The sequence below is a fragment of the Cladophialophora carrionii genome (genome assembly GCF_000365165.1).
Source record: "Cladophialophora carrionii CBS 160.54 unplaced genomic scaffold supercont1.3, whole genome shotgun sequence".
In the NCBI taxonomy this organism is placed as follows: Eukaryota; Fungi; Ascomycota; class Eurotiomycetes; order Chaetothyriales; family Herpotrichiellaceae; genus Cladophialophora; species Cladophialophora carrionii.
Window position 1 is genome coordinate 1,557,872 of NW_008481828.1, and position 27,186 is coordinate 1,585,057.

Genomic DNA, 27,186 nt, shown 5'->3' on the forward strand with positions numbered 1-27,186 from the left:
TGTCGCGCAGTAAGGAGAGCACTCAGTATTCTCCTATCTACCTACTTGTAACTACTCCCCTTCCCTTCCCTTCCCTCCGTACCGCCTACTTTCTGGGCGCTAGAGAACTCACTTCGCTGTAACCCGTGCTCACCTCATCCTTTTGCCGCTCAAGAAGAGATAATCCGCCATAGCGGCTTGAACCCACCTCTCCAATTTCCGTGCCTTGCTCTCTCCCCATTCGGTCTCCCACTTCTTCTTTTCGACCTCAACATCGACAACCTGCCCTGCCGCTTTGGCGACTTGGACTCCATCCGACGCAAGGAGCGTGGATAACATGGTCTGCATGAGAGCGGACATGGTCTTTCGCTCTTCCACGGACGTGGCATCCCACTTGAACTTCAGGTTCGAGACGTCCATGCCAATCTGCCTGGCGAGACGCTCTACAATCACCGGCGCGGTGATGATATCGTCGGCGTCCAGCACGATAGGCCACTCAAGGAGATGCTGCTGAGATCGTGGACCATCGTGAGCCCCATCCTCACCCTCACCCTCATCTGCTGTCTTTGTTGGGGAACGCTCTTTATTCCCAACAGCACCATCTTTTGCGCAATAAAGCTCGTATAATCGCCGAGTAAAATGCAGCGTGAGGTACAAGTCCAACCACCTTTCTCTACCACCAGAGGGGTCGTCATCCTCATCCCCTTCCAGCACTCGGAAGATCCTGTAGAACGACGGGAACGAGAGGGCCGGATGACGAATGAGAAAGATCGGCTTCCATGATTCGAGGGTCTCGTCCGGGAGGACCGTGTCGTTGAGGGCAGAATAGTTGCCAACTTCTCCGACGGTGGTGGAGAAATCCCACTGTTCCAGGTCTTCCGACTTGATGGGTACTTTGCCGTTGGCGTTACCAAAGACGAATCTCTGTTGCGCCAGCGGGTGGAGTAAGCCTTGGATATGTTCCTTGACGAAGACGGTCCTTCCCAAATCCGCGCCTTTGGAAGCGGTCTTTTCTAGCTCGACGAACCCATCGCGATAAATTTGCTTCAGGCGGTCGGCCAGTCCGTCCGGCCAGCTGTCGAGGGGCGCGGCCCAAGCGTTGGAATCTCTGATCACTTGGGCTGCGGGCGTGAAGAGGTATCCTGCCAGGGCGTTTGGGGTGTAGATTTTGAGTTGGTTGGGGAGGTTGAGTATGCGGATGAGCAGGTTTGATGCTGTGCGCGGGTAGGTCACCAAGAAGACGCGATGACAGTTCGCATCGGACATCTTAATAAAGCTTATGGTTCATCTAGATGGCGGTGTTGTAGCCTATTCGAACAGATTGGCGTACTCCCCTTCTTTTTGGGGGAGAATAAAGCTCGTGGCAGCGAGCCGGAGTTGATGAGGGCGGGAGCAGAGTATAGATAGATGCCTTCCATCTCTACGCGCAGTACGGTGATTAGTGAATAGCAACGCTCTCAGGGGAAGCATCTAGGTGGAAAGGCCACCCACAAGCATCCAAAAGCAGATCTTATGTCAGCAGGAAACCGTCCGAAACCAGATCATTAGCGGGGAGTGCACGACATTGCTCGTCCAGGAAATCAAGACTCTGTTGTCAAAGGCCGTATTACTGCCCTCGCTTGGGCGTGCTGTAGGTTGAAGTCGATTATCTCCAGGCCCTTGCTCGGATTGGCGGACTGAGGCCGGATGCGTTGTGACCATCATTGGAGCAATATTCAGTATAGCCGTGCAGCGAACCAGGCTGGCTATCCAGACTTCCAAGTTTGTCATTTCCTCTCCTGTCGTTCTCGATCCCGTCCAGAGAAGATCGACCTGAACCGTTCCCTCGTCCTGTCCAGGAGCAATATAGTCGGTACATTCCAGGCTTTTCGGAGTTGGGGTCCATTTTCCGTACTGTTCAGGCGCCAATTGCTCGATTTCGGCTTGATCCCGTGCAGATTTGATCTTCGCCACGATAGGAGTAGTGTATATGTTGAAGGCGATAGTCAGGCTCCACGAGACGGTAGCGAGTGCGTATAGCCACTCTGCCGGTGCCGCGAGCGCCATGATGCGGTAGCATTTCGTGCCCAGCGTCTAGATCTCGTTCAGTTCAGCGAGTATGTAACCGAAGATGGCAATGTTTGTCATCACTGCCAAAGCTCTCGTTTATTGTCAGAAGAGCTCTAACCACCCTCAAATCAGGCGTCCGGAAGCCGACAAAAACTTACGGAGAGCAAAGATTAGTGTGATGATTCTCCAACCCCTCAACACCCTGATCACATCAGTCTGCCGAACTGCAGGGGTATTTCGAGCGATCATAGTGATCAATGAGCATAGCGGTCGTCTTGACGCAGAATACCGTGATCGCTTTGATTGCGTTTACTGTCAGATGGAGGTGCTTGTCAGGAGTTGATGCTGCGAAGACCGCGCGAATGTTCTGTCCGGCTCCGCTGACCCTGATGAGCAGTCCCGGTCTCCGCGTCTGCCAGCCAAGCGGTTCATCTTGACAGAAATGAAAGGTGATCGCAGTTGATATGATGCCAAGGATGACGATACAAAAAGTCATGGTCTGTTAAAGTGCTAGCTTTGGAGACTCGACACAGCTGATGAATGGGAAAGCGGCGTAGATATCAGCGACTCGAGGCAGTGTTGCACTGGTGATAGGATCGGCTGGGAGTGTATAATAGGCGCAAAACAGAAATCACAGAAGGAAGACTTCCAGAAATGCGGCAGTAATAGGCAACACCGCACGGAGAGTATCCCTGTGATCTCAGAGGTAGTCAAGTATTGGCGTCCACGGCCGCACGTTTCTCATTGACTTTCGCTGAACGTGTGCCCAGTTTCTCTTTCATCGCTTAACGAAGCCATCGACTTTCTGCCCCAAGGTGTCCGCTTGGACAATTTCAGGAGTATAGTCATCGAGAAAGGCAGAACCTTCGATCGCGTAGTAACTGTTGCGCTGTGCTGTCGAATGTCATCGCAGTGAAGACGTCTGCCATGGTAAGCTCTTGTGGGAGGCATTATTGGATCAGCAATGAGAACGATTAAGAAAGCAGAACGCTGTTAGACACAAAGTCGGTAATGATGCAGCAAGACAGTAGTCTCACTTTGAAGTTGATGCGACTGTGGTCCATTGGGAAGCCCGTCATGGGAAACTGATCACATACCAGCCAGTGCAGGGCGTTCACAGCGTCCCTTAGTCCATGATCAGCTCCAAAGATGGCGGTTACCTTTTGAGCCCAAAGATGACGAGCCACTGCTAAATTTCCAAGCTTCTGTACCTAAGCTGGGGAACGGCCGCTTTTTCACAAGACGTGGTTGGACCTGGGTACGACAGAGCGAGAGTAGCTTCAGCCCGATCCGTAATCTAGAGCCGAAGTCGAAACTCAGCCCAATGGACATAGACTCGGATGGGCTACAGCGGGAGGTTGGAAGCCCAAAGCCAAGCATTGTTGTCGACTGGCCGGCCTGGTTGATCAGTGCACCCACAGAATGCATGCCACCTTAGCACTTGTTGCTCAACAAGTTCTGTCCCTGTCCGATTAAGCAGTATTTATCCACAGCCACTGCGGTCGGCACAGTAGACACAGTGTCGCAGAGATGCCCATTCTGTTCATCTGAACAGTCGCCTCCCAGAAGCACCGTCCCCGACTCTCCAAGCAGCAGGCCCGGTTACCCCCAATAAGCCATGGCTAAGGCCTTGAAACCCTACACCGCCGCCTTCGCCGTCATTCTTGTACCTGCGTAAAGCTTCTCGGAGGTGATCCGGTAATAGACCTCCCTTGTGGGGATTAGGAATGTATTCCTTGACTTCCCGTTTCAATCGCTCGATGTCCCTGGCGATCGATCGGGACTGCGGGTCGGCGTCGTTGGCTTCCCTACGCTTCTCCTCCAAGACCTGCAATTCCTTTTCTCGTCGTTCTCGCTCCTCCGTTCTCGTATCCTCGTATGCCCTCGCCCACTCAATCTGTACCTCACGTGCTCTCTCTACAATCTCGCCGACGAACCACTTCCCGTAGATCCTGATCGCTTGGAGAGGGGCCGTCGTCACCGACTGGGACACGATGGAGTTGACAAGTCGTTTTACAGTCGAGTTGTTAAGCGAGAGCGCCCGCCACTGGTTGTACCTTGCATATTGATCCGGGTCAAGAGTGTCGGCGAGCCGTTCCCGACGCTGCTCCTGACGAATTTCTTCTTCTTCGGCTTGCCGCCTTTCCTGTTCGTCCATGTTCTCAACCAATTCATCAATGTCACCATCGTCATCCTCTTCCTGTTCAGCTGCGCCTGACCTTGCACTGACCACTGATTTCGTCCCGCGATGTGCTGCCCTTTCACTGCCATCGACCTGGCTTGTCGTATCGCCAGGAATCTGGTGGGTAGAGCGTACTTCGTCCAGATCAAGTTGAGCCGACTTCCGTGGCCTTCCCCTTCCACGACCTTTCACTTTGCCGCTCAGTCCGGAAAGCAGACTGTTGGCGACACTGCCGGTCTCAGACCGGGCGCTTGTGACTGCGGACCCATAGCGTCCGCTCGCATCTTGGGCGGGAAATGAGGTTTGCCGGAGAGGATGCAACTTGGGTCTCTTTGATGTGCCTTGCGCGGAAGTCTGAGAGCTCATCGAGGCGCGCTTCTTGGGGTTTGGGAGGCTTGCAGGAAACGAAGCTGGAGGGGAGCTCGCCATGGTCGCGAGGGTTTCTGCGAAGTTGGGGTGGTAGACGTCGTCGGTAGACTTATGGAATTGAAGAGCAACTAGGTGCAAATCTATCGTCTAGGCGGGCCTGGTAGATGCGAAGAAGGTGATGACGCCGTGACTTATACCTGTACCATTTCTGACGGTGTTAATTAGATGAAGGTGCGAAAGGCGAAGTCGACAGTGGCGCCGATTTTGGCAAGTTGGACCGAACTTCAGCCTCGCCCATTTCCGCAAGGCTGTGGGACACAATTGTCCCTCTCGGAACCTCGGACTCACCCTCCCTCAATTAGCTGGAGTACGAGTAGTATTCATGTCTCATTATCAGATGAGTGACCCAATATTATCGGATAGGGCGGGAAAGGTGTAAAATTCTACAGATTATTGTGCCCCTACATCAATGTTTGGAAACTGCGGATTGTCAATCGAGAACTAACAATAGTGGCAAGCTTTCTCTCAAAATCCAACGATCGACTACTGATACTCTTGAAAGAGTGGAACAGGCCACAAGGCCAGCAAGACGGACAACTTATTGTGGTCCAATGGAAACGGCGCAGACCGTCACGACCTCTCTCACTTCTCGAGCTCCTCCACCGATTACATTCGCCTCCCCTGCCATCACGCCGTCCTCACATGCCATTTTCACCAATGCGTGGCGCACCGCCTTTCCAGTCATGGCGCTCGTAGTATCGGAACACCAAGTCATAGCCATCCAAATCGTGAACTATCCTATCGACGCGACGGTACCCTTTGATAGCATCCATTTTTGTGTTGCGACGAGCGGCTTGTCGCTCCAAGATTCTGATTTGTGCGAGCTCATCATGATCAGCACAAAGCTTCTCCTCGTAGCTTGACGTGGCCTCGAACAAAGTGACGGAGAAGCGGCCTGGCTTAAAGATGTCCACCACATGCTGGATGATATCGGTGGTCTCACGCCCCTTCTGGCCACAGGGAACATTCGTCTCGAAGGAAGCATAAGAGCATATTGGTTCCGGCGTGACATGGACAGTGAAGTAGTGTGTCCCTCTTCCGCCATCGGCTGCTGGGATGACGCCGTTGGCTGAGAACCCGCACGGAGTGAAGAGATAGGCATCGACCCTTGCGTCAGGATATTTGTCCACTGGGTAGACGTTGGAAAGACCGCATGAGTCAGACACAACAGTGCCGAGAGCATGGCCTTCGGTGGTGAGTTCGGACGGATAAGCCTCCTCCTTGACGGAAATATCGGTGTCGTCATCAGAAGCGTTGCTGAATACATCGACATGATCATCTCTTCCTCTCTGCGATCCTCTCCACTGATCTTCTGCGACCGCACTCGCATGGTCGAGGTAGAATTGCCTGGCATTCTCCTCGTCCAAATCAGTCATGAGAATCTCCAGAGTTTCGTCTTCACCTTGGCAAACCTTCGAGCCACGGTCGACCACAAAAGATGTTGGTAGATCCAGAACTTTTGTCTCTGTGCCAGGGCTATCCATGCTTCTTGGGCTCGCAGGCGGTGTTAACATCGTGTATGGTTCGGTCAAATAGAGGTACCAATGCTCGCCGTTCATCTTGCCGATCATGTAAGCACTTCCTCCTACGAAGAGTTTGTCCAGAGTCTGCACTTCATTGCGCCAGCTGCGGTGTGGCCCATGTTGGCGATCAGGGAACAAGTAGTTCTTCCGGCTGTAGAAAACGCGGTACGGTGCAGCTGCAACACTAATGCCGTTGGAAGGAGGTGCAGTGGCCTGAGCAAATCCTCCGAAGAGCACCGCGATCTCGAGGATGCGTGGAAGACCACATAGCAAAGTGGTTGTGCCGCATGTCTTCAAGATGAGCTTGTGAGGGAAGACGAACATGCTCGACTCGGAGAGGAGATAAGCATCGACATCTTCGGACTCAATGATGGACAAGACTTTGCAATTGACCAGATCAAGCATTGTCTTCCACACTTCGGCGGGGACAGCCTTGAGTCCCGTCGACTTCGAGCAGCCCTGGAGGGCTTCGGGCGATGGACTGAACCATACTTCTAAAAGTTTCTCGGGGCCTACATAGCGTCAGACACAAGCTACCTGTACGAATGCAAGGACTCCTTACCTTCGAATGCATTGCTAGAATCAAGATCTAGTGCAACTTCATGATTGATAGTCAACGATGGCGTGTGACTAAAACTCGATGGCGAAGTTGTATAATTCTTGGGAATCCCAATGTTTACCATATCCTTGTCGAAAACGTGGACGAAGTCCCTTGTCTGGAGAGAGTTGAAGTGGTTTGGCAAGAAGGCGAAGAACCACTGATCTGATGAGTCAGTGAAGCACTATCTGCCACCCAGACGAACAATGCGGTGTCCGCCTGAGAAGAGAAGGCCCACTATGCGGTGGGAGGATGGGAGGCTGGCTTTTGCCAGCAGCAGTGTCTGAGTGATATGGAAATCCCTTCTGAAGGGTCGTTATGGAGGCCTGGTAGAGGAGAGGAGGAAGAAGATTTCCTGCACGAACGGAATCGTGGGCAATATTTTAAACCTCTTCCGGTCGAAGGTCGATACCTGTCAGGATATCGATTGGGATATTGTGCTTTTTCAAGATGCCCTCCCTGGAAGACAGTCTGATGTGAGGTCGATCTGTTTTGGTTCTCGCAAGTAGCTGGTGTTATCGGGGCCTGGGTTGGGGTCAGCGGCGACGTTGTCTGTCTGGGAGGGAAACATACTTTGCTGGCTTTGACAGGAATCGTAGTAGATCTTTGCGGCTCATAGAGATGCTACTAGAATTCACTGGAGATAAGAGCGGCTGCCACAGCCTTCAACGAGGTCGAATCGCGGACGTGTGAATTTCGCCAGAACTGCGATTGATGTGGGTGGTGAAGTTCGTGGGTTGGCTGAAAAAATGCCTCAGCGAATTTCGTTTCCCAAGGCTGCTCGATCGCGAGTAAGTGAACAGGCTGGAGTGGACGTCAATCTAGACGGGTAGACGAGAGCAGCGATGAATAATAATGTGTGCACTTGGACGAGCTCGAACCTGAAAATGCGCGGTCGGGGTGTCGAGAGAGGCAAATTTGTGTGGCTTCACTGTTGATGTTGCACCGGAAAGAGCAGCTGTCTTTTTGTGTGACGCCGTTGGGAAGTGGGCACTGAAAACACCGCCTGTTCGAAATTTTGGGCGCGGGAATGAAAGAAGCACCCAGTCAGATGCCTGCAAACACCGCCGACTCGCGCCGATGACATGCATCCCGACGAAGAGAAAGCCTCGACTAGCGCCGACTGGGCATGGCTGCGTCATCCTTCAATTGATTCCGGAAGGACCGAAGTGATTTCTACACGAGAAGACAGTCAATATCGACATGGCGATATGATGAGTGAAAGGTCAACAGCATCGCTTGCCTAGTCCCATCGGCCGACTGTCTGTCTGTGTACACTGCCGGGCAAACTACAGATACCATTACCTGAAACGTCTTGCTACGAGAAGCACGTGCTCCATCTTTCCTCGATGTCTTAATGGCACATGCTCGAGAGGAACTCCTCCACGCACAATAGGCCAAACGGTGGTCTCGAACAGAACAGAACCATCAGGCTCCTCGAAGCCAACATCGCCGACCCCATATCAGTGATGCAGCACGAAGCCGTCTGACCTTAATCTAGTCTTGTAAACCACGCACGGAAGGAACTTAGGGGGCAGATAGCATAGCATTATTGACCCGTCTCAAGCAACGCTCAAGCCCGCCAATGCCCTTTTTTTCGGTGCCTGGATGTTCTGCGCCACACCCCGCATCTCGATCTGACAGAGCCGAGGGGAGCCCAAGAGGAAGGTCTGCGAGGCTGAGCCACACATTAGAGGGCGGCCAATCGCACCTTTCGAGGCTGAGCTGCGAATTGGCCGCCACCCGTGGATGACGCCAAAGCCGCCGATCTCCACCTGCTTAACAATTCTTTTGTCGGCGCGGGCTGTTAGAAACGTCCTTGTCTGCGGTATAGCCCATCCACCTCAATTTGCTCGCACAGCTCCGTATATAGTGTGCCTGGAAATCACAGCTACTTCACTATGGGCCTTGAGAACATCAAGCACGTCATCCTCGTGCTATCCGGCAAGGGCGGCGTGGGCAAATCGAGTGTCACACTTCAACTCGCCCTCTCACTTTCTCAGCAGGGTCACAATGTCGGCATCCTGGATATCGACCTTACGGGCCCAAGCATACCTCGTCTCCTGAATCTGGAAGACAAGAAAGTCACTCAAGCTCCTGGCGGCTGGCTACCTGTGAAGGTGCATGATGCGAGAGATCCAAGTGACGATAACACAGCCAGACGGGGCTCCCTGCACGCCTTATCACTAGCATTCCTTCTACCGTCTCGTTCCGCGGCTGTTATATGGCGTGGGCCGAAGAAGACTGCAATGATTAGGCAATTTGTCTCGGACGTTATGTGGCCGCCGAATACAGACTATCTCCTCATTGACACTCCTCCTGGTACAAGTGACGAACATATTGCCATTGTGGAAGAATTACACAAGCTAGCGGCAGAAGTCCAACCTGCGGCGGTGGAAAATGGTATTGGCCTTCACCTCGAGATCGACCATAGACCAAAGTTGTCAGGTGCGGTGGTCGTCACTACTCCGCAGGCCATCGCAACCGCCGATGTGCGCAAAGAGCTGAATTTCTGCGTCAAGACACAAGTTCCTGTGTTAGGAGTGATCGAGAACATGGCCGGGTACATGTGTCCGTGTTGCGGAGAAATCAGCAATGTCTTCAGCAAAGGGGGTGGCCAGATTATGGCTAATGAGGCCAATATTCCTTTCCTAGGCTCCGTTCCTATTGATACTGGATTCGGCGCCTTGGTCGAGGGCGTTCAAGACGGTTCGAGCGTCGCAAGTACAAATACGCCAACAAATGGAGTTAACTCATCGGGTCATCAGACTGAGCTTGTTGAGCGATACAAATCTTGCGGCCTGTTTCCTATATTCTCGGGATTCGGTTCCAGCATACACCGGAAGATACAAGAAGTTTCAGGCTCCTAACCCCAACCTTGCCGTACCTTTCGTCGGAGATGAATGCCTCATCCGAGTCGACACCGAGCGGCCTTGGCGCCTTTGTATTTGTGCGGCCCCATTCTGCCGTCGTCCGCTTCTCAAACACATCGGCCTCAGAAGTTCTGCGCTTCGACCTCTGGGCCAAAATGCCGGGAGAAATGCAAAAAGCCTTGTGCCGATCAATCCTTCTGGCAATTTCATGTTCGAAATTTCGTTGCTGTCAGTGAGTCACAAATCTACGCAAGACACAATTCCTATGACCTTGTCCTCGATGTTCAGCCTTCTCCAATGCCTTTCGGCGTCTTTCCGGAAATGGGTCCAAGTCAGGCCGCGATCTACTATCCGGTTACTGGATGAGACTAACCAATACTTCGAAGCGTGCTTTTGCAGGTTGATGTGGGTCTTGTCCTGGGAATCGAAATCCGTGGATTTCACGTGCGGTTACACACTTAACGTGCCGTCTCTTCCACCTACCCCGATTCGGCCCCGGATTAGGAGATGACTATATGGGGTCCCCATAAAGGTGTGAAATGCCAAAACAGCAAGATCTGGTGCGTGAGGACGAACTCGCCTCTTTCTATTGTACTCGTCGCAAGCCGACTGCACCGCCATCACACCATGTTCCAAGATCTACGTGGATCGGCCTTGGTTTGGGCCATCACTCTCTCTTCAGGATCCTGCTATGTCCTCTTCGGCTATGATCAGGGGGTCTTGGGAGGGCTTGTCGCCCAGCCTTCTTTCCTCGATGCCATCGGCAACCCTAGCGCCAGTTATCTTGGGACGATTGTGAGCACCCGTGCATTTCAGTGACCCGCCGTCTTTGACCTCGTCATTCTCGCTCTGCTCATGGACGATCATTCTGACGGAGGCTCTCAGGTTGCGTTGTACAACATCGGCTGCCTCGCGGGCTGTATGGCTGCTGCGGTGTGGGGAAATGTGTTCGGGAGACGGAAAACAGTTCTCATTGGATGTTCCATCATGGTAGTCGGTGCCATTATACAAACGGCTACCTATGGCGCTGGTCAGCTCATTGCCGGAAGACTTATCTCCGGCCTGGGAAACGGATTGAATACGTCCACAATCCCCGTCTACGTCTCCGAGACAGCCCGGAGTCACCGACGAGGGCAAATGGTCGCCGTGCAGCTTTCGATCGTCATTGCTGGCATTGTGCTCGCTTATTGGATAGGTGAGTCCATTCGCTGAAGGATTGCCGCGTTTTTCAGGGACTTGTGGTCGACTCTCCGTCAGCAAGGGTAGATGCTAACCGATGTCTGCAGACTACGCGACAGTCCATACACTCACAGGAGAGGTCGTGTGGCGCTTTCCCATTGCATTCCAGAATGTCTTTGCTTTGATCACCATGGCGACCATGCCGTTCCTCCCTGAAACTCCCCGATGGTTGTACTCTCATGGTCGCAAACCAGAGGCGGTTACAGTTCTGGCGAGGCTCATGGATACTACCGAGGATGATGAGCAGGTTCAGTTTATCAAGAACGAAATGGAAGAGGCTCTTGAGCTTGAGAAACAACAACCGAGCTTCAGTTTGAAGCAACTCGGCGAGAAGAGTGATCTCAAGCCCCTGCGGCGGTTGGTCCTGTGCTTTATGGTGCAGTTCTTTCAACAGTTCACGGGCATCAATGTCATCGTCTTCTACGTCACAATTGTCCTGGAGCAAAACATGGGGCTATCCAGCAACACCAGCAGCCTCGTCGCTGGTTTCATCCAGATTGCCTTCTGGGTTGGCACTCTACCTCCGATTTATTACCTGGACAAGTATGGTCGCCGGCCCACCCTCCTGATTGGTTCCGTCGTCCTGCTGATCTCACTTGTACTCTTCACGGCCGGCATCGCTGTCAATACCGACTCCTCCAACAATTTGGCGTTAGCGATGCTCATCCTCTTCCAGATCACCTTTGGCATGTCGTGGAATGCTACGCCCTGGATCTATGCGCCTGAAATCACCCCACTCCAGCTCCGCCACGTCGGTTCAGCTGTAGGACCGTTTTCTGAGTGGCTTTGCACATTCGTAAGTTCTCTCCACGCGCGCTCACAATTGTCATGCTGACGGGCCACAAGGTCATTGTGCAAATGACACCTACAGCTGTCGAGCATACCGGCTGGAAGATATACCTTCTGTTTGTGATCATGACGGCTTTAAGCATTCCATATGTCTACTTCTTTCTGCCAGAGGTAGGGAACCTTCGCCAATCTTGTCGCTTAATGAGACTCCTGCTGACTCCCACCAGACCACCAAGATGACGCTGGAAGAGATTGACTATATTTTTGTCAAGGGCGAAGCTCGAGAACGCCTTCATGACAGAGTTCAGGAGACGGGAAGAAGAAACTCACTTGCTGGGAAGTCGGAGAAGAATGCAGAGGTCACAGAACAGAAGACTGAGTATGTAGATCCAGGGCGGGCGTGTTGAGGGTCCGTTTGGCGTGAAAGTCGCTTCTGCAGTTGATGCATCGTCCACTTGGACACCAATGGCTTCCTCTTACGGCCATTGACGAGGGACATGGCCAAACTGTGCTACCGAGAACCTTCCCTCGGTTTTACTCTTTCGGAGGAGCCGCTCGGGCGCAGAATTCTGTGTCACTGTGAAGCCGAAGCAAGCCATACTCTGTTGGCTTCTGCTCACACTGGCCCAGAATGATACTCGAATTGAAGCGCCGTGCGCTAAAAGGTTGGCCCCGCATATTCAACGGTGGCCGATGATGCATCCTGTGAACGGAGCATCCAGCATACATGGCTGAGACATGGATAATTACCAATGCTAGAATTATAATCTGCAGGAAACGCGTCCCGTCAGCTCTGCAGCCTCGGATGTAATCCGACTGGGTAGTTCGCCTGTACGAGGTAGACGTGCGACAGGTATATATGAGGGCGTACATCTCCCTTGCTTGCCAGTTCTTTTCGCCAAAGTCATTGACCAAAGGTCCCATATGACCAGGTCCCGAATCGGTGATGGAGTCGAGCCGGCACCTGCAAGGTTTCAGGATGACTGGTTCGAGAATCAAGATTATGAGGCGCCGATGATGCAATGAGAGGCCTGCCTGTGTGGGGAGAAGTGGGAGATATATGCATCTCGAAGTCGAGGCTTCCGGCATGTAATTTACGAGTACCCCATTGATTGATTGACGAATGGTCGGGATCAATCGTCTCCCAGTACTCCGTACCGTGTTCAGCTATAGGTCAAAGCTCGTTCAGGCCTGTCCTTCCAATATTATTATTAATTTTTTAGTATTAGATATTCTAATGTTTTATATATTTTTTGATGTGAAGAGAAAGATGATTTTTATCTTGTAATGCTAAAGATATAGGAACATTATACTTAATGTTTGCAGATGGGCGATTTGTGGTCAAACGAAGTTAGCTTCGAGCTTGCTCAAACCGTCATTTGTCTCATTCTCGCTTGAACTTCATCTCACATTTGCCTCAACTCAATCTCACATCGGCTTTCCTTGATCTTATCTCTGCTCCGACGTCTTGTTTTCCTCGCACTGATACCTCACTGTGGTTGTGACCAAGTGCAGCCAGGAGTATGAAAATGCCTATCATCTTCCACTGAACGTCAAGCACGGGTCCGTCACTGGCGCTGTTTCTCTAGGCAGCTCAGATGTCGCGCCACTCCGACGGTCTCTTTGCTTACTATGGCACGCTTATACATTCTATCACCCCTTCTAAGCTTGAGATTCTTCAAGATACAATTATCGTCGTTGACGGAGAGGGTAGTATAAGTCTAATCAATCCGCAATTTTCAGTCGAAGGTGGCCAAGACCTTCAGGATGTGATCGCAAAATTACTCAAGCAACCCAACACTCGCGTACGTGTCACGACCCTGAAACCTCATCAATTCATCGTGCCAGGATTCATCGACACCCATGTCCACGCACCTCAATTCTCAATGCGCGGCCTCGGCCAGGGCTTGCACATACTTGACTGGCTTGACCAAGTTACGTTTCCACACGAATCGAAGTTCTGTGACAAGGACTATGCCACCGAAATCTACACAAGGTGCGTACAAATGGGACTCCGCCAGGGAATCACGACTGCCTGCTACTTCGCCAGTCTCCACACGGAGGCGACAAAGATTTTAGTGGACGTGTGTCTGCAGAAGGGCCAGCGGGCATTTGTCGGCAAGACGTGTATGGACCATCCAGAAACGAACCCAAGTTATTACAGGGAAGAAACCGCCGAGGCTGAAGCGGGGACGGAAGAGTTGATTCAGCATTGTCGAGCCGTTGATACGAATGGGACCTTTGTGCGGCCCATCCTGACTCCGAGATTCGCGATAAGTTGCACTTCAGAATTACTGAGTAGGCTGGGAGGGTTGGCGAAAGAGCACGAGCATGCTTACGGTGTAGGAAGGGGCATTCCAAACCAAACACATTTTTGTGAAGCACGACAAGAGATCGAGGCCACGCTGAAGCAATACAAAAATTTCAGCTGCGAGGCAGACCTCTACGAGCACTATGGTCTGCTCAACAGCAACTCCGTGCTCGCTCACTGTACGCTTCTCGGTCACGACGACTTGGCGAAAATCAAGCAGCGAGAATGTGGCATAGCACACTGCCCGATTTCAAATGTCACCGTCGGAGGTGGGTTCATGGCTGCGCCAGTTCGAAAATTCTTTTCCGAGGGGATTACAAAAGTTGGACTTGGAACCGACTCCGGTGGCGGATTCTCATGTAGCATCATGGATGTGATGCGCCAAGCATTGATTGTCGGCAATGCACGAGAGATGCTATCGGAGGGGAATGAAAGGCGGTTGGGCCTGGAAGAAGTGTTCTATATGGCGACCCTCGGCGGCGCGAGAGTCCTGGGAATGCAGGACAGAGTCGGCTCGTTCGAAGTCGGCAAACAATTCGATGCGATTTTGGTGGACATGCAGGATCCTTACTGTGGCCCGCACGACGACTTCGACGCCGTCCACACAACCACCCTCGACGAGTTCGGCGACAACACCATCGAAGCGAGCACCAAGGTATGGCAGAAATGGATCATGTCAGGAGACGACAGAAACCTGAGAAGAGTTTGGGTTGGTGGTGAGATGAAAAAAGACACTTACCGGGCTGGTTATTGGTGATGGACGATCCAAAGCGCAAATGGTTTGGATGAAGAGACATCCCACTTGGACCATGTCCAAGCATTGTCTCTGTCAGGTCAATTGCTGTCTGCTCTGGCCTCATCTGAACGTACGGATCGCGCCAGAGGCCACATCAGTCGAAGGGGCCGATGCAGGCCTTGATGGCCATCGATGCTTCGGGAGATATCATCGAACGAGAGATCGAGATATCCCATTGGTTTTCTGTCTTCATGCTCGAGACCTTACAGCCTAGACATGTGGCGTGGCCAGATCTCCATACTGGTATGCGACATCCTACTACATGCTTGGAATATCTACTCCGAGTAGACACCCCCAAGAGCTACAAATGCCACATGCATGCGGCAACAAGATCAGACGCCAAGAAACACCGTGGATCACAAATCGTGGCGACGCAAAAATATATGCGCCAATGCAGTTCTCCTCCCTTGTCTCCTCCTGCCCGAAATCTCTCTTATTGGCGCCGAATCAGCTCTACATCTCCTTTTGCTGCTATTAAATTGGACGCCCAGGCTCGTTGCGTCCGAAATGGAGCGCACGGCTTGTGAACGATGCAAACGAATCGGAGCCCCGGATGGCGTCATCTTGAGTCCAGCCAGATTGCTTGCCCATGTTTTTTGGCACTGAGGATCTTCCACTGTCCAGGTTGGTTCACGTCCTGTTTCTCGGCATTTCTCTGCGCAAGGACTACCTCAGAGGATATGGGAAACTTTAAACACTAACACTGTCGCCATGCCTTCGTCCAGAGGTACCCCGTCTAACCATCGTGATTGGGGTGCCAGCTGGCTTCTGGATCTCTGCACCGCGATCGCAAGCGAGACGCTCACGCCTGGCTTTGCAGAATCCTAACTCTTGCAAGTCTAGACTGGATAGCAAGTCCCTATCACGAAATCATCCCACGAGATGTCGTGCCACGCCGAAGTACAGCGAGCGGCATTGCAAGTTGTGAAGCCGGAATGTCGCGATACGGCCAAGATCAGCTTCCCGGTGCAAGTCACCGACTCGGATCAGCATAGACGTCCCCTTCGCATATTTAAATGTCCTCGGGCCTGGCAAAATCAGACTGGTTTAGCACAGCGTTGTAGAAGCTGAACCTGGAACAATGGCTACTGTTCTGACTCGAACCATTCGGACTGAGACGGACGACTTAGTCGTCAAGAGTGATGGCTTGGCCAGCAGTCCGTCTGACTCTAAGGAAGGTATTCTTCTGAACAGTGCGGCAGTCGAAAACCTCAGCCTTGGTGTCCCTGCCGACGAAAAGAAGTTCTGGTGGCAGCGTGGTAGAGGATACGACCCCGATGCCATCGCAACGCTCCCTTCTGTCTTCGATGACCCGGAAACAGCCAAACACTATCAGCCACGCGCTGACTGGGAGAATCTGCATCGATTCGATCCCTCCGCAAGATGGACCTGGCGCGAAGAGTATGCGGTCATTCGCAAGATCGACTGGCGGATCATGATCTTTGCTTGTATCATGTTTATGTCTCTGGAGTTGGACCGATCCAACCTGACACAGGCTGTGACGGACAACTTTCTTGAAGATCTTGGCATGAACACGAACGGTACGTGACTATACCTCAAGAGACACTTGACATACTGACGTATCTAGACTATAACTGGGGAAATACTGTTTTCAAGCTTAGTTTCCTTTGCGCCGAGCTGCCCTCTCAGCTGGTCTCCAAATGGATGGGCCCTGACCGCTGGATTCCCACCCAAATGGTTCTGTGGTCTATAGTGGCAGGTGCACAGTTTTGGCTCTCCGGCCGCAGCAGCTTTCTTGCTTGCAGAGCTTTGCTTGCACTATTACAGGGTGGCTTCATTCCTGACGTATGTCACCCGTCCCCTGTGCAAGCACGAACTGACCTTCGTTCAGATGATCCTCTATCTCTCATACTTCTACAAACACGGTGAACTCTCACTCCGGCTGGGATTCTGGTGGACGGCAATGTCTATTGCCGATATCATCGCGAGCTTTTTGGGGGCTGGCTTGCTTGATCTCCGAGGACACCTTGGCTACGCTGGATGGCGGTGAGTCTCCCCCAATCGCCTCTGCGATGAACCCAATACGATGCCTGGTTGCTAACAGGAGATAGGTGGCTGTTTCTTATCGAGGTGAGATTTTGTCTGCCCTGGTTCTTGGAGTCCAATTAACTCGTCCAGGGGCTTTTGACTCTAGTGCTAGGGCTCATTGCGTTTGTCTTGATGCCTCCTAGTCCTACACAAACTGCCAACTGGGCACGAGGCAAGAAGGGATGGTTCACCGAACGGTAACGCCCGAAGAAGAAGCACCTTGAGACCCTTTGACTCACGATATCACAGCGAGGAGATCATCATGGTCAACCGCATTATCAGAGAAGATCCGAGCAAGAGCACTATGCACAACAGGCAGCCGATCACTCCAAAGCTGCTCTGGCAGAGCTTGACGGATTATGACCTATGGCCATTATACTTGATCGGACTGACCTTCCAAATCCCGATGAGTGAGTTCTGAACGCCACTGTGTCCCACGTTGTACTGACCAACTAGTCACACCCGCTCAATACTTGACCCTTACTTTGAAAGGGCTGGGTTTCGGTACAATCAAGACAAACTTATTGGTCATCCCGTCAACTGTCGGCCACATCATCACAATGTTGGCCGTCACCTACCTCTCCGAGGTGTCTGGGCAGCTCTGGATCTGGGGTCTGATCGCGCAGCTATGGGCTCTGCCGTTCCTGTCTTACATCTACGCCGTCAACATCAATTCGATCCCTAAGTGGTCGGCCTTTGGCATTATGACTGTGCTTCTTGCTTATCCCAGCACACATGCAGTCCAGGTGGGATGGAACTCAAGAAACTCGAACTCGGTACGCAGCCGGACTGTGAGTGCTGCCATGTACAACATGTGTTGTCAGGCGGGTGGTATTATTGCAAGTAACATATACCGTCAAGGCAAGTCAATTGACCTGATGGCGTCCTTGCTGCGACGACTGACCATGTCTCATTAGATGATCGCCCACGGTATCGCCGTGGAAATCGTGTACTTCTTTCCATCTGCGCCTTGAACGTTGGCATCTACCTCTTTGCTAAGGTCTACTACGTCGTCCGAAACCGACGCAGAGACCGAGTGTGGAACGCTATGACAGAAGCTCAGCGTGCTGAATATCTCACAACGACAACCGACAGGGGAAACAAGCGCCTAGACTTCCGCTTTGCCAGCTAAGCACGACGTTTCCCAAGGCAATATTCACATATGACACACGGCACAAGGAGACAGACTGAAGTATGAGGATACATGGGGTGAGCGCTACCATTCTCAGAGAGCACCGTTACACCATAACAGAGGCAGATGAGGTCTTGTTACATAGAACACTGATAAAACAGAATTCAATGGATATGATACAGATACAATCTAAGAGAGCACCGTAGAAGAAGCTGGGACCGGAGAAGCTCCTCGAGCATTATCATCCCTGGTGGCTTTGTCCTTGGTCTTTGCTTCACTGATTAGCACAACAGTTCATCACGGCAATCTGCATTCGCTGAACCAACGACATGTGCATGCCAATAATCCTTGAACAAGATCTGTAAAGCCTTTCAGCCGTCCATGATTCGGCACCTCCCAACGACAACCCAGCATCTCCTCTTTCTTTGGCCCACCTGTTCGTTATCAGCCGGCCCTGAATGTCTGCCCGATTGTCCATCTCATGCACATGTCTCGGGCCACGACCATCTGCACGTCCGGCGAATGTCCGCTGAACACAACAACACGACAGCATTGCACCATCTTGAGCCCTGATTTTGCCTTCGCCAACGATGGTGGTGCAATATCCAGGTCTTCTGACGAAATGCTCAACCAGTAGGCCTATCTTTTCGGCTCAGCTCTGAGATCTGCAATGTCGACGATATGGCGCCATGGGATCCCATATGGTGTAACCACCTCCTCCGAGAACTCTGGACTTCATAGTATGTCCAGCTCAACCGTGGGTCCCTGACCCCTGGTCCGGTGCGCATATACACGCGAGCATTGGCGACAAACCAAGCTATGATAACAGCATTCCAGCATATCAGAACACAGCACGTTACTCATCCCATCAGTCAATTTACTCCTCTTCCCACCTGGGAGGGCTTGCACGAGAAACAATGACTGGGCAAGTCGGATACCGGCACTGAAGGCCAGAGTCGAGAGCGAGACGCCGGAAAGAACAGGAAGTCTGACTTGCTGAACGCTCACGTATATATCAACCCCGGGAGCCGTGTACATGTGGCCTGCCTTTCTTTCCTTTCTTCCATCGACCCCATCGTATTCTCGCCTTGACCACCCGACGACCACACCCCGTAGCCACAGCACTTACGTGAAGGCCACTGAAACTTCCAAACAACCAGTCAATCCAAGCAGCCATGGCACCACCGGCAGCGGACGTCGACCTCGTGTCTCACACGAGCACGGGACCCATCCAGGTCAAGAAGGTGGTCGCTCAAAGCGCGCTCAAAGAGCCGCTCACGTACTCGGGCTCCCTGGACGAATACAAGTCCTTCGACGTGACAAAGGTGATTGGAAGGGAGTTTCCGGACCTGCAGCTCAGCGACATCTTGCACGACGATCGGAAGATCCGCGATCTGGCCATCACGGGTACGTATGGGGTGGTGCTGCGATTGAACGTGACAGCGGGTGTGTTCTGAATGATTCGTGCGTGCTAACACCATCTGCATCGGCAGTGTCTCAACGTGGTGTCGTCTTCTTCCGCAACCAGGACTTGAGTATTGAAGACCAGAAGATCTTGGGCTCCAAGCTCGGCGAACTCACCGGCAAGCCCGAGACCTCCAAGGTACAGTGATCTCGCCCCTTCCCATCCTGCGTGGCTTCACAGTCACACAGTGCAACACGATGACCACGAGGGACTCTGGCTGACACCATCCCTGGCGTACGACAGCTCCATCGCCACGCTCTAAGCAACAGCAAGCGCGGCATTGCGGTCGACGAGAACGGCAAGCTCGACGATGAGGTGTCGATTATTTCTTCCGAGGTACGTTTCCCATCACAATAGTACGGTCCGGGTCAGTATGTGGCTGAACGGTGACACTGAATGTATTATGTCGTCCACCAGCAAAACCGCAAGTTTTACAAGGATCGGTTCTCCGCGCAATCGAAGCTTCTGGCCAGTCAAGGCTGGCATGCCGAGTAAGTGGGATCGACCTGATTGCACAGCTGGGCCGTGTGCCTCTGGGCTCAGCGAACTGACTAGCTACCCCCAGTATCACCTTTGAACGCATCCCGTCCGACTACGCCATCCTCAAAATCATCAAGAAGCCCGAAGACGCCGGGGGCGACACGCTCTGGGCCTCGGGCTACGAGCTGTACGACCGTCTCTCGCCGTCGTTCCAGAAGCTGGCCGAGAGCCTGACGGCCACGCACCACCAACCCAACTTCGTCAAAGTGGCGCGCGAGTTTGGCGAGGAACTCATCGAGCAGGATCGCGGCGCGCCCGAGAACACGGGCATCGACTTTACGGCATCGCAGTAAGTTGGTCGTGTTCCGCCCCACCCCCCCCCCCCCCCCCCCCCCCCCCAACTGGAAAGGAGCAAAAGCGGTGATCACGTCGTCGTCCTCGCCGCGTCCCCGCTAACGTTTTCGCTCATCTCCAGCCCGGTCGTGCGCACCAACCCCGTCACGGGCTGGAAATCGCTCTTCGGCGCGGGCCACCAGATCGAGCACGGCTGGATCGACGGCGTGACGCCGCGCGAGTCGGACATCCTGAAGGCGTACTTCCTGCAGCTCATCACGGACAACCACGACCTGCAGGTGCGGTTCCGGTGGAACGAGAACGATCTGGCCGTGTGGGATAATCGATCGGTGTTTCACACGGCCACGAACGACTATGACGGGAAGAGGCAGGGCAATCGCGTCGTCAGCCTGGGGGAACGGCCGTATTTTGATCCCAAGTCCGTGTCGAGGAGAGAGGCTTTGGGCTTGTGAGTTAGATGAGGCCATGTACTAGACATGTAGAAACGACGTGGAGCGACATGGGCGGGCAGACAGACAGGCAGGCGGCGGGTACGTAGGTAGGCATGTCGATTCTGTAGACAGGTCGGTCGGTAGTATGTACAGACCACATGCGGCTAGCTCCTTCACCGCTGTCATCCATGTCACTTGTGGGCTGAGAACAAAAAGGTACTTATATTGTATCGCCGGGACCCTGCCAAGGGTGCGGCCCAAGGTATTGATATTGATACTGCCATTAATTTCCATCGACCGGGAATAGATATCTTTTTCTTCATACAGCAGTAGTTCCCCCGCCCAGCATGCCATGTACTGCATAATTACGGTGTCCTTGACCCCAGACCCAGACCCAGACGTAGTAGGTTTATCTCGGTTCGTCTGCTGGTCGATCGATCGACTTGTTCCATCGATGGACGAACCAGTGACTAGTGACGAGACACGAGTGGAGTTTGATGGTACTGTACGAGTACAAGTATTCATATGGCAGGTGTTTAGGTATGTCAATAGTGAACGGTTCGCTTCCTTTCTAGTTTCTGACCCGTGTACTATGGTGTACCCTTGAAGTCATCTATCAAAACATACTATGTGGTTCCTCACCACTTCACAAAACCAATACAACCATACCATGTTTCTTATGTGGATGCTCGTAGTTAGGTTAGTAAGTTCCATGCAGTGTGCGAAAGAGAGTGCCGCCGCTTGCAACTTGCATTGGATCCAGGGTGTGTTTCGTTTAGACGACTTCATGGGTACACTATAGTATCTCGCGGGTAGAGCTATCTACCCGAAAGCCTCTTGCGATTCATGCATACATAGTGGACGACCGAGTATCGCTAGAGCTAGTACAAGTAGCTGGCTGTATACGAGTACCGTACTGAATTTAAAGCCGACTCGTACCCCACGATCGCTCCCTCTGACATTTGGGCTTACCCATTCAGGCAGTACAGGGGGCTCGAGCGGGCACTGCGGGGTACAGATGGTACCTAACTCGTACGAGTAGTACCAGTACGGAGTACGTAGCTTTGATAAGAGTGCGGGGAGAACGGGGACGCGGGGTAAACCGATGCCCCTGAATCAAGCAGGAGCATCACACTACTGTACCACTTCGGCAGTTCCCAAATGCTTAGGGGACAGTACACATCTGCTGTAGTGCCATCGTGCGACATGGATGCTGCTTCGGGGCCGAGACGGGCGGATGTGAATCCACTCCGTCCGATGTGCCTGACTACAGGTTGTGGTGCTGTGAGCAATGGACAAGGGCGAGAAGAGGGGAGACAGGAGATACACTGTCGGTGAATACCCGAATACGTCAATACCTACCTGTACCCTTACTGACACCAGAGGATAACCTTTGCAGTAGAGAAATTGCTCTGGAAGATACCACTTTGAAGACCATCACTCCCACCTGGGGGGTACTATGTCGTGTTATGTGTAGTGTGTTGATGTCTACCCTCACGCGCGGACCGCCACAAACAGGAAAGCTACATCAAGCTCCAGCTCAAGTTCGTGTGAGCTGGGAGATCCAGCCTCTAAGCTCTCTGTCTTTCCCAGGAGGTGACTGATAAGCCGAGTCAATGCGGCCATAACGAGCAAGCCATGCCCCCTGTACTGGAGCGCTGCAAGTGTACTTGGTCGACACCCCATCACAGGACTACCATTTCCCGTACAGATGCAGGTCACCGCTAGCGCTGCAGGATCCCCGGTCCGTGATCTGAGAGAGATGGGGCATTCGCTCCTTTCGGAGAACGCGCGCTGCAACTCACGAAGCAGTGCGGAGAACCCTGGACGTCGAGGGTGTGCATACGATAAAATGTAACGGTGTGCCCGTGACAACATACAGTATGGTCAGTGTCTGTGCGAGCTTGTCGCGGGCATTCGCAAGAACTGCTGCGCACCTACTCACCTCGAAATCCACCGCACGCCAGAGAGACCACAACGATGGGTGACGAACTGGCCGAGTTGAAGGCTGAGGTGAAGAGACTGCACGCAAAGCTGCAGAAGGTCGAAGGTGAGATTGTGGTCTAGTCAACGTCCTGTATAGCGAAACCGAATATGCTGAGTCAGTGGATTCTAGACGAGGCGGAGATCAGGAAAGTCCATTTCAAGTATGGCTACTATCTCGACAAATGTCTGTACCAGGAGGTCAGTCGGATCGCATTTGCGCTTTCGCCTCAAATTGGTGACATATACACTTACGAGACGGGCAGGTCGTTGACATGTTCTCCAACCACCCCGACGCGTACGTCGAATTTCTGGGCTCACGATACCGTGGGAAAGAAGGAATCCGTCGACTGTACATTGGGCGATTCCAGAATTTCTTCGTCAAGGGGCGCAATGGGCCCGTGTACGGCTTTCTGCTCGACCACCCTATGATGCAAGACATTGTGGACGTCGACGCCTCCGGGACTCGTGCGTGGGCCCGGATCCGTGCCCTCATGTCCGCGGGCACGCATCAGTCCATCCAGGAAGAACACCCTCGCGGCCACGCTCAATGGTGGGAAGGCGGCCTGTACGAAAACGAATATATCAAGGAGGACGGTGTGTGGAAACCGTTTCGATATCGGTACTTCCCCTTTTGGCACGCGGATTTCGAGCGCGGATGGGCACATACCAAGAAGAATTATATCCCTTGGCCGACGAAGACGTACCCGGAGGATCCGATCGGGCCGGACGAGTTGATCGAGCAGCAGATGTTGTGGCCGGATACGCGGTGCATTCCGTTCCACTATCCCCATCCTGTGACTGGGGAGTTTGTCAAAAGCGACGATTTGAGGGCGCCGAAGTACGGCGAGGATGTCAGTACCAGTTTGCCCCCCTTGAGTATTGCGTTGCCGAAAGATCAGTTGGAGAAGCTGGAGAAGGAGAAGGGGGAGACTGAGAAGGTGGTTAAGGAGAATGGGGTCATTGCGGATAGCACTGCAGTTGCTTGAGTTAGACAAGCCTGTGCGCAGAAAGTATGAGTTTCGAGTGTGCTTTCTTCTGGCTCTTTCTGATTTCTCTTTCACCAATTGTAAAGGCAACGAGAAGTCACTTCGGGTTCTGTGAGAGGACTTGTTGTCGCTTATTGGTAGATGCCGCAAGGCTGCTGAAGTCTGGGATGAGCGACTCACGGACGACGAGCTTTTCAAACCTGGGCCATTTCATGTACTTGGCCGGATCATGCTATGCGGTTCTCCAGGGAGTCCCAGATGGTGCAGGATACGTCGAGCTCATTCGCATGACAACGATTTCATGATGGTCTTGATCGTGGTTTCAGCCTGGTCTGATAAGGACGACGCCTGCAGATTTAGGATGAGAGGACGAGTCACGTGGTCGCCAGGCATATGCATTACGGCGGACCTCAGGGTCATTCTGGGAGAGCTACGGCAGGACACTGGAACAAGATATGATGGACACTTGACGGCTGCCGTGCTGGTTACGGTACCAACCACCACCCACTCTGGTCCCTTCTCATCTTCATTCGTCCCTCGAGAAGCAATAACCGCACGTTATCTCCTGGATGCTCTCGCAGCTAGGCTCCAACTCAGCGCCGAACACATATCAGATTCGTGACCTAACAGACAACGACGTGATTCTCTACCCCACAGCCCAGATCCAGAGCATTCAAGCATGCAGGAAGAGTTGGAGAAAGACGCGTTCCTGAATATCCATTCCAGAATCTGATAATGGATTACGGAAAGTCCAGAGCCGCTGCCGCATGTCTAGACCGGCAGTTCTCGCAAGTCCACATGCCGGCGTACGGAACATGAAGCAACCGACTTTCACTTTTGTCTAGATGCATGTTCCACCCCAATACGCGAGGTAGGTTAACATGATGAGAACGAACGCTGTAAGCGACGGACCGAGAAGATGTTGTCTGACCTACTTTGCGGTTACTGGTATATCTGCAGGGCGTCGTGCGGCGGATATAATGGACGATAAGGTGAGGTAAAAGGTTGCGTTGTACGCGTTCGACGACACCGGAGCTCATTGCGGCGGTTCATACACTCTTTCCCACTGATTCCATTCATACGCGCGGGAAGACAATCACAATGGCGCACATCTACGACCTTGCGCCCCAACTCGTGCAGTCGTACAAATCAGGCATCAAGAGCAATCCACTCCCCGTCAAGTACCCCGACACGCCTGTCTTCCAGGGCTTCAACAAACCCTCACGCATTGAAGGCGACATCTTCGACCTCGAATATAGTGGCACAATCCCGCCCGAAATTAATGGCACTTTCTATCGCGTTCAGCCGGACCACCGCTTCCCGCCCATCTTCGAAGATGACATTCATTTCAACGGCGACGGCAGCGTAACGGCAATCCGTATAAAAGATGGGCACGCGGATTTCAAGCAACGATACGTGCAGACAGATCGGTATAAGCATGAAACCTCCGCCAAAAGGGCACTATTCGGCCGGTACAGGAACCCGTTCACAGACAATGAGACTGTGAAAGGCGTCGTGAGGACAGCGGCGAACACCAACATAACGTTTTGGCGAGGCGTTTTGCTGGCTAGTAAGGAGGATGGTCCGCCATATATTCTGGACCCGGTGACGCTGGAGACGATCGGGCGGTATGATTTTGAAGGACAGATTCTGACCCCGACGTTTACTGCACATCCTAAATTCGACCCCAAGACGGGTGAGATGCTTTGCTTTGCGTACGAAGCAGGCGGCGATGGTCACGATGGGAGTAATGATATCGTGGTATGGACGATCGACAAGGATGGCAAGAAAACCGAGGAATGCTGGTACAAGGGGCCCTTCTGCGGAATGATCCACGACTGCGGTGTCAGCGAAAATTACATGGTTCTGCCCTTGACGCCGATCAAATGGACGGGGATGGATGCGTTGAAAAGCGGCAAGAATCATTGGGCCTGGGACCCAAATGAGGACCAGTGGTATGGCGTCGTGCCGAGACGGGGCGGCAAGCCGGAGGATATCAAGTGGTTCCGAGCGGACAATGGTGAGTACCTGTTGCGTACGCAAGACTCCATTCAGCTGATGATATTCCGCAGGCTTCCACGGCCACATCGCCGGCTGCTACGAAAACTCCGACGACCACATCGTGTTCGACCTCACAGTTGCCGATGGCAACGTCTTCTTCTTCTTCCCACCGCTTGAGGAAAAAGAAGGACCTCTTGCTAAACGCAATCAGCTACAAAGTCCGACCACGCGATGGATCTTCGATCCCAAGGCCGAGTCAGGCACGAGAGTCACTCCGGCCGAGACGTGGATGACGAATGGCGAGTTCTCGCGCATCGACGACCGATGGGTGACTAAGAAGTATAATCATTTCTGGCAGGCCAAGGTTGACCCGACCAAGCCGTACGATTTTGCGAAATGCGGTTCACCCGCCGGGGGGTTGTTCAACTGTATCGGCCACTATAGTTGGGACGATAGGAAAGAGGACGTCTACTTTGCAGGTCCCACAGCGACCTTCCAGGAACCGAGCTTCATTCCCAAGGACGGCGGTGGTGAAGGCGAAGGCTATATCGTCGCTCTTCTGAACCACCTTGACGTGCTCCGAAACGACATTGTCATCCTAGATGCCCTTAATGTGGCGAATGGACCCGTGGCGGTGATTCACCTCCCCTTCAAGCTGAGGTTGGGCCTGCATGGGAACTTTGTCGACGAGCGAGATATCCTCGAGTGGCAGAAGAGAAGATCCGAGTCCGGAGACATCGGGCCTGCCCAGCCCGCCAAGGATCCTTTGCCCTGGCAGATTGAGAAACAACGGCGGGAAAATGGCCAACACGGCCGTACCGGGCTTAACGGCGTGCCGTCCAATGGAGTGAACGGTGTGGGTGGTCATTGAAATCACCGTTGGGTAAGCAAGAGATGGTATATCGCGGACCGGGGGATATTTCGCATCTGAGAGGGGATTGCCCGATCACGCTTTGAGAAGTCGTCCCGCTCCACCCAGACACACCCCGGGAATGAGAGACAGAAGTGCCCATTACCGATGTCCTCACTGACTTTAAGAGCAGTAATTCTGGTTGCGGTACGGAGTACCCACGTCCAATGTGAATCTATTTACTTTCACTCTAGACGGACTGAGAGTTTGAAGACCCAACCAGGAAAATTAAAGCGGAATGAAATCAACCTTGAAAGAGGTGTGGTATGCCGTACAATGTGAGAGTGTTCTCTATGGCGCCCTATGTGGGACAGTCCCCAGATACGACGCCCACACAGACACAGATCTCGACAGAAGCAGCCCCACGTACGAGTACGCACCTAGGGCTCGAGGACGACCCCGTACGGAGTATCCCCGTAGATCCGTAGTTCGTAATACTCGTAGTCCTCGTAACAGAGACTCAACGGAAACACACCTGCCGCGCGGATACTTCGGGTGCCTCATCCGATACTGTCCTCCGTCCTGCCCAATTAATGCAAGCGTTGTACAAGGCGTGTCGTCGTACTCCACACAGTGCGAGCCAGCATTGAATCAGACACCCGCCCAGTATCGCACAGTGCGCTT

At 52.9% G+C, this 27,186-nt stretch overlaps 11 protein-coding genes across 11 annotated transcripts; 7 read left to right on the forward strand and 4 right to left on the reverse strand.

Moving 5' to 3' along the window:
• Positions 1 to 129: 129 nt before the first annotated feature.
• Positions 130 to 1,245, reverse strand: G647_03955 (uncharacterized protein; the record flags this gene model as incomplete). Its single annotated transcript, XM_008728300.1, has 1 exon — positions 130 to 1,245. One exon carries the CDS (start codon positions 1,243 to 1,245, stop codon positions 130 to 132), a length of 1,116 nt encoding a protein of 371 aa, XP_008726522.1.
• Positions 1,246 to 1,494: 249 nt separating this feature from the next.
• On the reverse strand, positions 1,495 to 2,025 carry G647_03956 (uncharacterized protein; the record flags this gene model as incomplete). Its single annotated transcript, XM_008728301.1, has 1 exon — positions 1,495 to 2,025. One exon carries the CDS (start codon positions 2,023 to 2,025, stop codon positions 1,495 to 1,497), a length of 531 nt encoding a protein of 176 aa, XP_008726523.1.
• A 1,546-nt stretch (positions 2,026 to 3,571) lies between these two features.
• G647_03957 (uncharacterized protein) lies at positions 3,572 to 4,639 on the reverse strand (the record flags this gene model as incomplete). Its single annotated transcript, XM_008728302.1, has 1 exon — positions 3,572 to 4,639. One exon carries the CDS (start codon positions 4,637 to 4,639, stop codon positions 3,572 to 3,574), a length of 1,068 nt encoding a protein of 355 aa, XP_008726524.1.
• Positions 4,640 to 5,277: 638 nt separating this feature from the next.
• G647_03958 (S-adenosylmethionine decarboxylase proenzyme) lies at positions 5,278 to 6,845 on the reverse strand (the record flags this gene model as incomplete). Its single annotated transcript, XM_008728303.1, has 2 exons — positions 5,278 to 6,674; positions 6,725 to 6,845. The coding sequence occupies 2 exons, from the start codon at positions 6,843 to 6,845 to the stop codon at positions 5,278 to 5,280; spliced, it is 1,518 nt and encodes a 505-aa protein (XP_008726525.1).
• A 1,816-nt stretch (positions 6,846 to 8,661) lies between these two features.
• Positions 8,662 to 9,630, forward strand: G647_03959 (uncharacterized protein; the record flags this gene model as incomplete). Its single annotated transcript, XM_008728304.1, has 1 exon — positions 8,662 to 9,630. One exon carries the CDS (start codon positions 8,662 to 8,664, stop codon positions 9,628 to 9,630), a length of 969 nt encoding a protein of 322 aa, XP_008726526.1.
• A 630-nt stretch (positions 9,631 to 10,260) lies between these two features.
• Positions 10,261 to 12,068, forward strand: G647_03960 (uncharacterized protein; the record flags this gene model as incomplete). Its single annotated transcript, XM_008728305.1, has 5 exons — positions 10,261 to 10,428; positions 10,519 to 10,828; positions 10,920 to 11,668; positions 11,719 to 11,832; positions 11,889 to 12,068. The coding sequence occupies 5 exons, from the start codon at positions 10,261 to 10,263 to the stop codon at positions 12,066 to 12,068; spliced, it is 1,521 nt and encodes a 506-aa protein (XP_008726527.1).
• Positions 12,069 to 13,259: 1,191 nt separating this feature from the next.
• On the forward strand, positions 13,260 to 14,729 carry G647_03961 (guanine deaminase; the record flags this gene model as incomplete). The annotated part of the gene is made up of 1 exon (XM_008728306.1): positions 13,260 to 14,729. The coding sequence occupies one exon, from the start codon at positions 13,260 to 13,262 to the stop codon at positions 14,727 to 14,729; it is 1,470 nt and encodes a 489-aa protein (XP_008726528.1).
• Positions 14,730 to 15,849: 1,120 nt separating this feature from the next.
• On the forward strand, positions 15,850 to 17,949 carry G647_03962 (uncharacterized protein; the record flags this gene model as incomplete). Its single annotated transcript, XM_008728307.1, has 8 exons — positions 15,850 to 16,309; positions 16,357 to 16,574; positions 16,621 to 16,775; positions 16,841 to 16,859; positions 16,908 to 17,014; positions 17,067 to 17,227; positions 17,274 to 17,672; positions 17,735 to 17,949. The coding sequence occupies 8 exons, from the start codon at positions 15,850 to 15,852 to the stop codon at positions 17,947 to 17,949; spliced, it is 1,734 nt and encodes a 577-aa protein (XP_008726529.1).
• Positions 17,950 to 19,124: 1,175 nt separating this feature from the next.
• G647_03963 (uncharacterized protein) lies at positions 19,125 to 20,700 on the forward strand (the record flags this gene model as incomplete). The annotated part of the gene is made up of 6 exons (XM_008728308.1): positions 19,125 to 19,356; positions 19,443 to 19,552; positions 19,658 to 19,750; positions 19,832 to 19,905; positions 19,980 to 20,243; positions 20,370 to 20,700. The coding sequence occupies 6 exons, from the start codon at positions 19,125 to 19,127 to the stop codon at positions 20,698 to 20,700; spliced, it is 1,104 nt and encodes a 367-aa protein (XP_008726530.1).
• Positions 20,701 to 22,659: 1,959 nt separating this feature from the next.
• On the forward strand, positions 22,660 to 23,651 carry G647_03964 (uncharacterized protein; the record flags this gene model as incomplete). The annotated part of the gene is made up of 3 exons (XM_008728309.1): positions 22,660 to 22,729; positions 22,796 to 22,863; positions 22,929 to 23,651. The coding sequence occupies 3 exons, from the start codon at positions 22,660 to 22,662 to the stop codon at positions 23,649 to 23,651; spliced, it is 861 nt and encodes a 286-aa protein (XP_008726531.1).
• Positions 23,652 to 24,752: 1,101 nt separating this feature from the next.
• Positions 24,753 to 26,523, forward strand: G647_03965 (uncharacterized protein; the record flags this gene model as incomplete). The annotated part of the gene is made up of 2 exons (XM_008728310.1): positions 24,753 to 25,671; positions 25,724 to 26,523. 2 exons carry the CDS (start codon positions 24,753 to 24,755, stop codon positions 26,521 to 26,523), a joined length of 1,719 nt encoding a protein of 572 aa, XP_008726532.1.
• Positions 26,524 to 27,186: the final 663 nt, after the last annotated feature.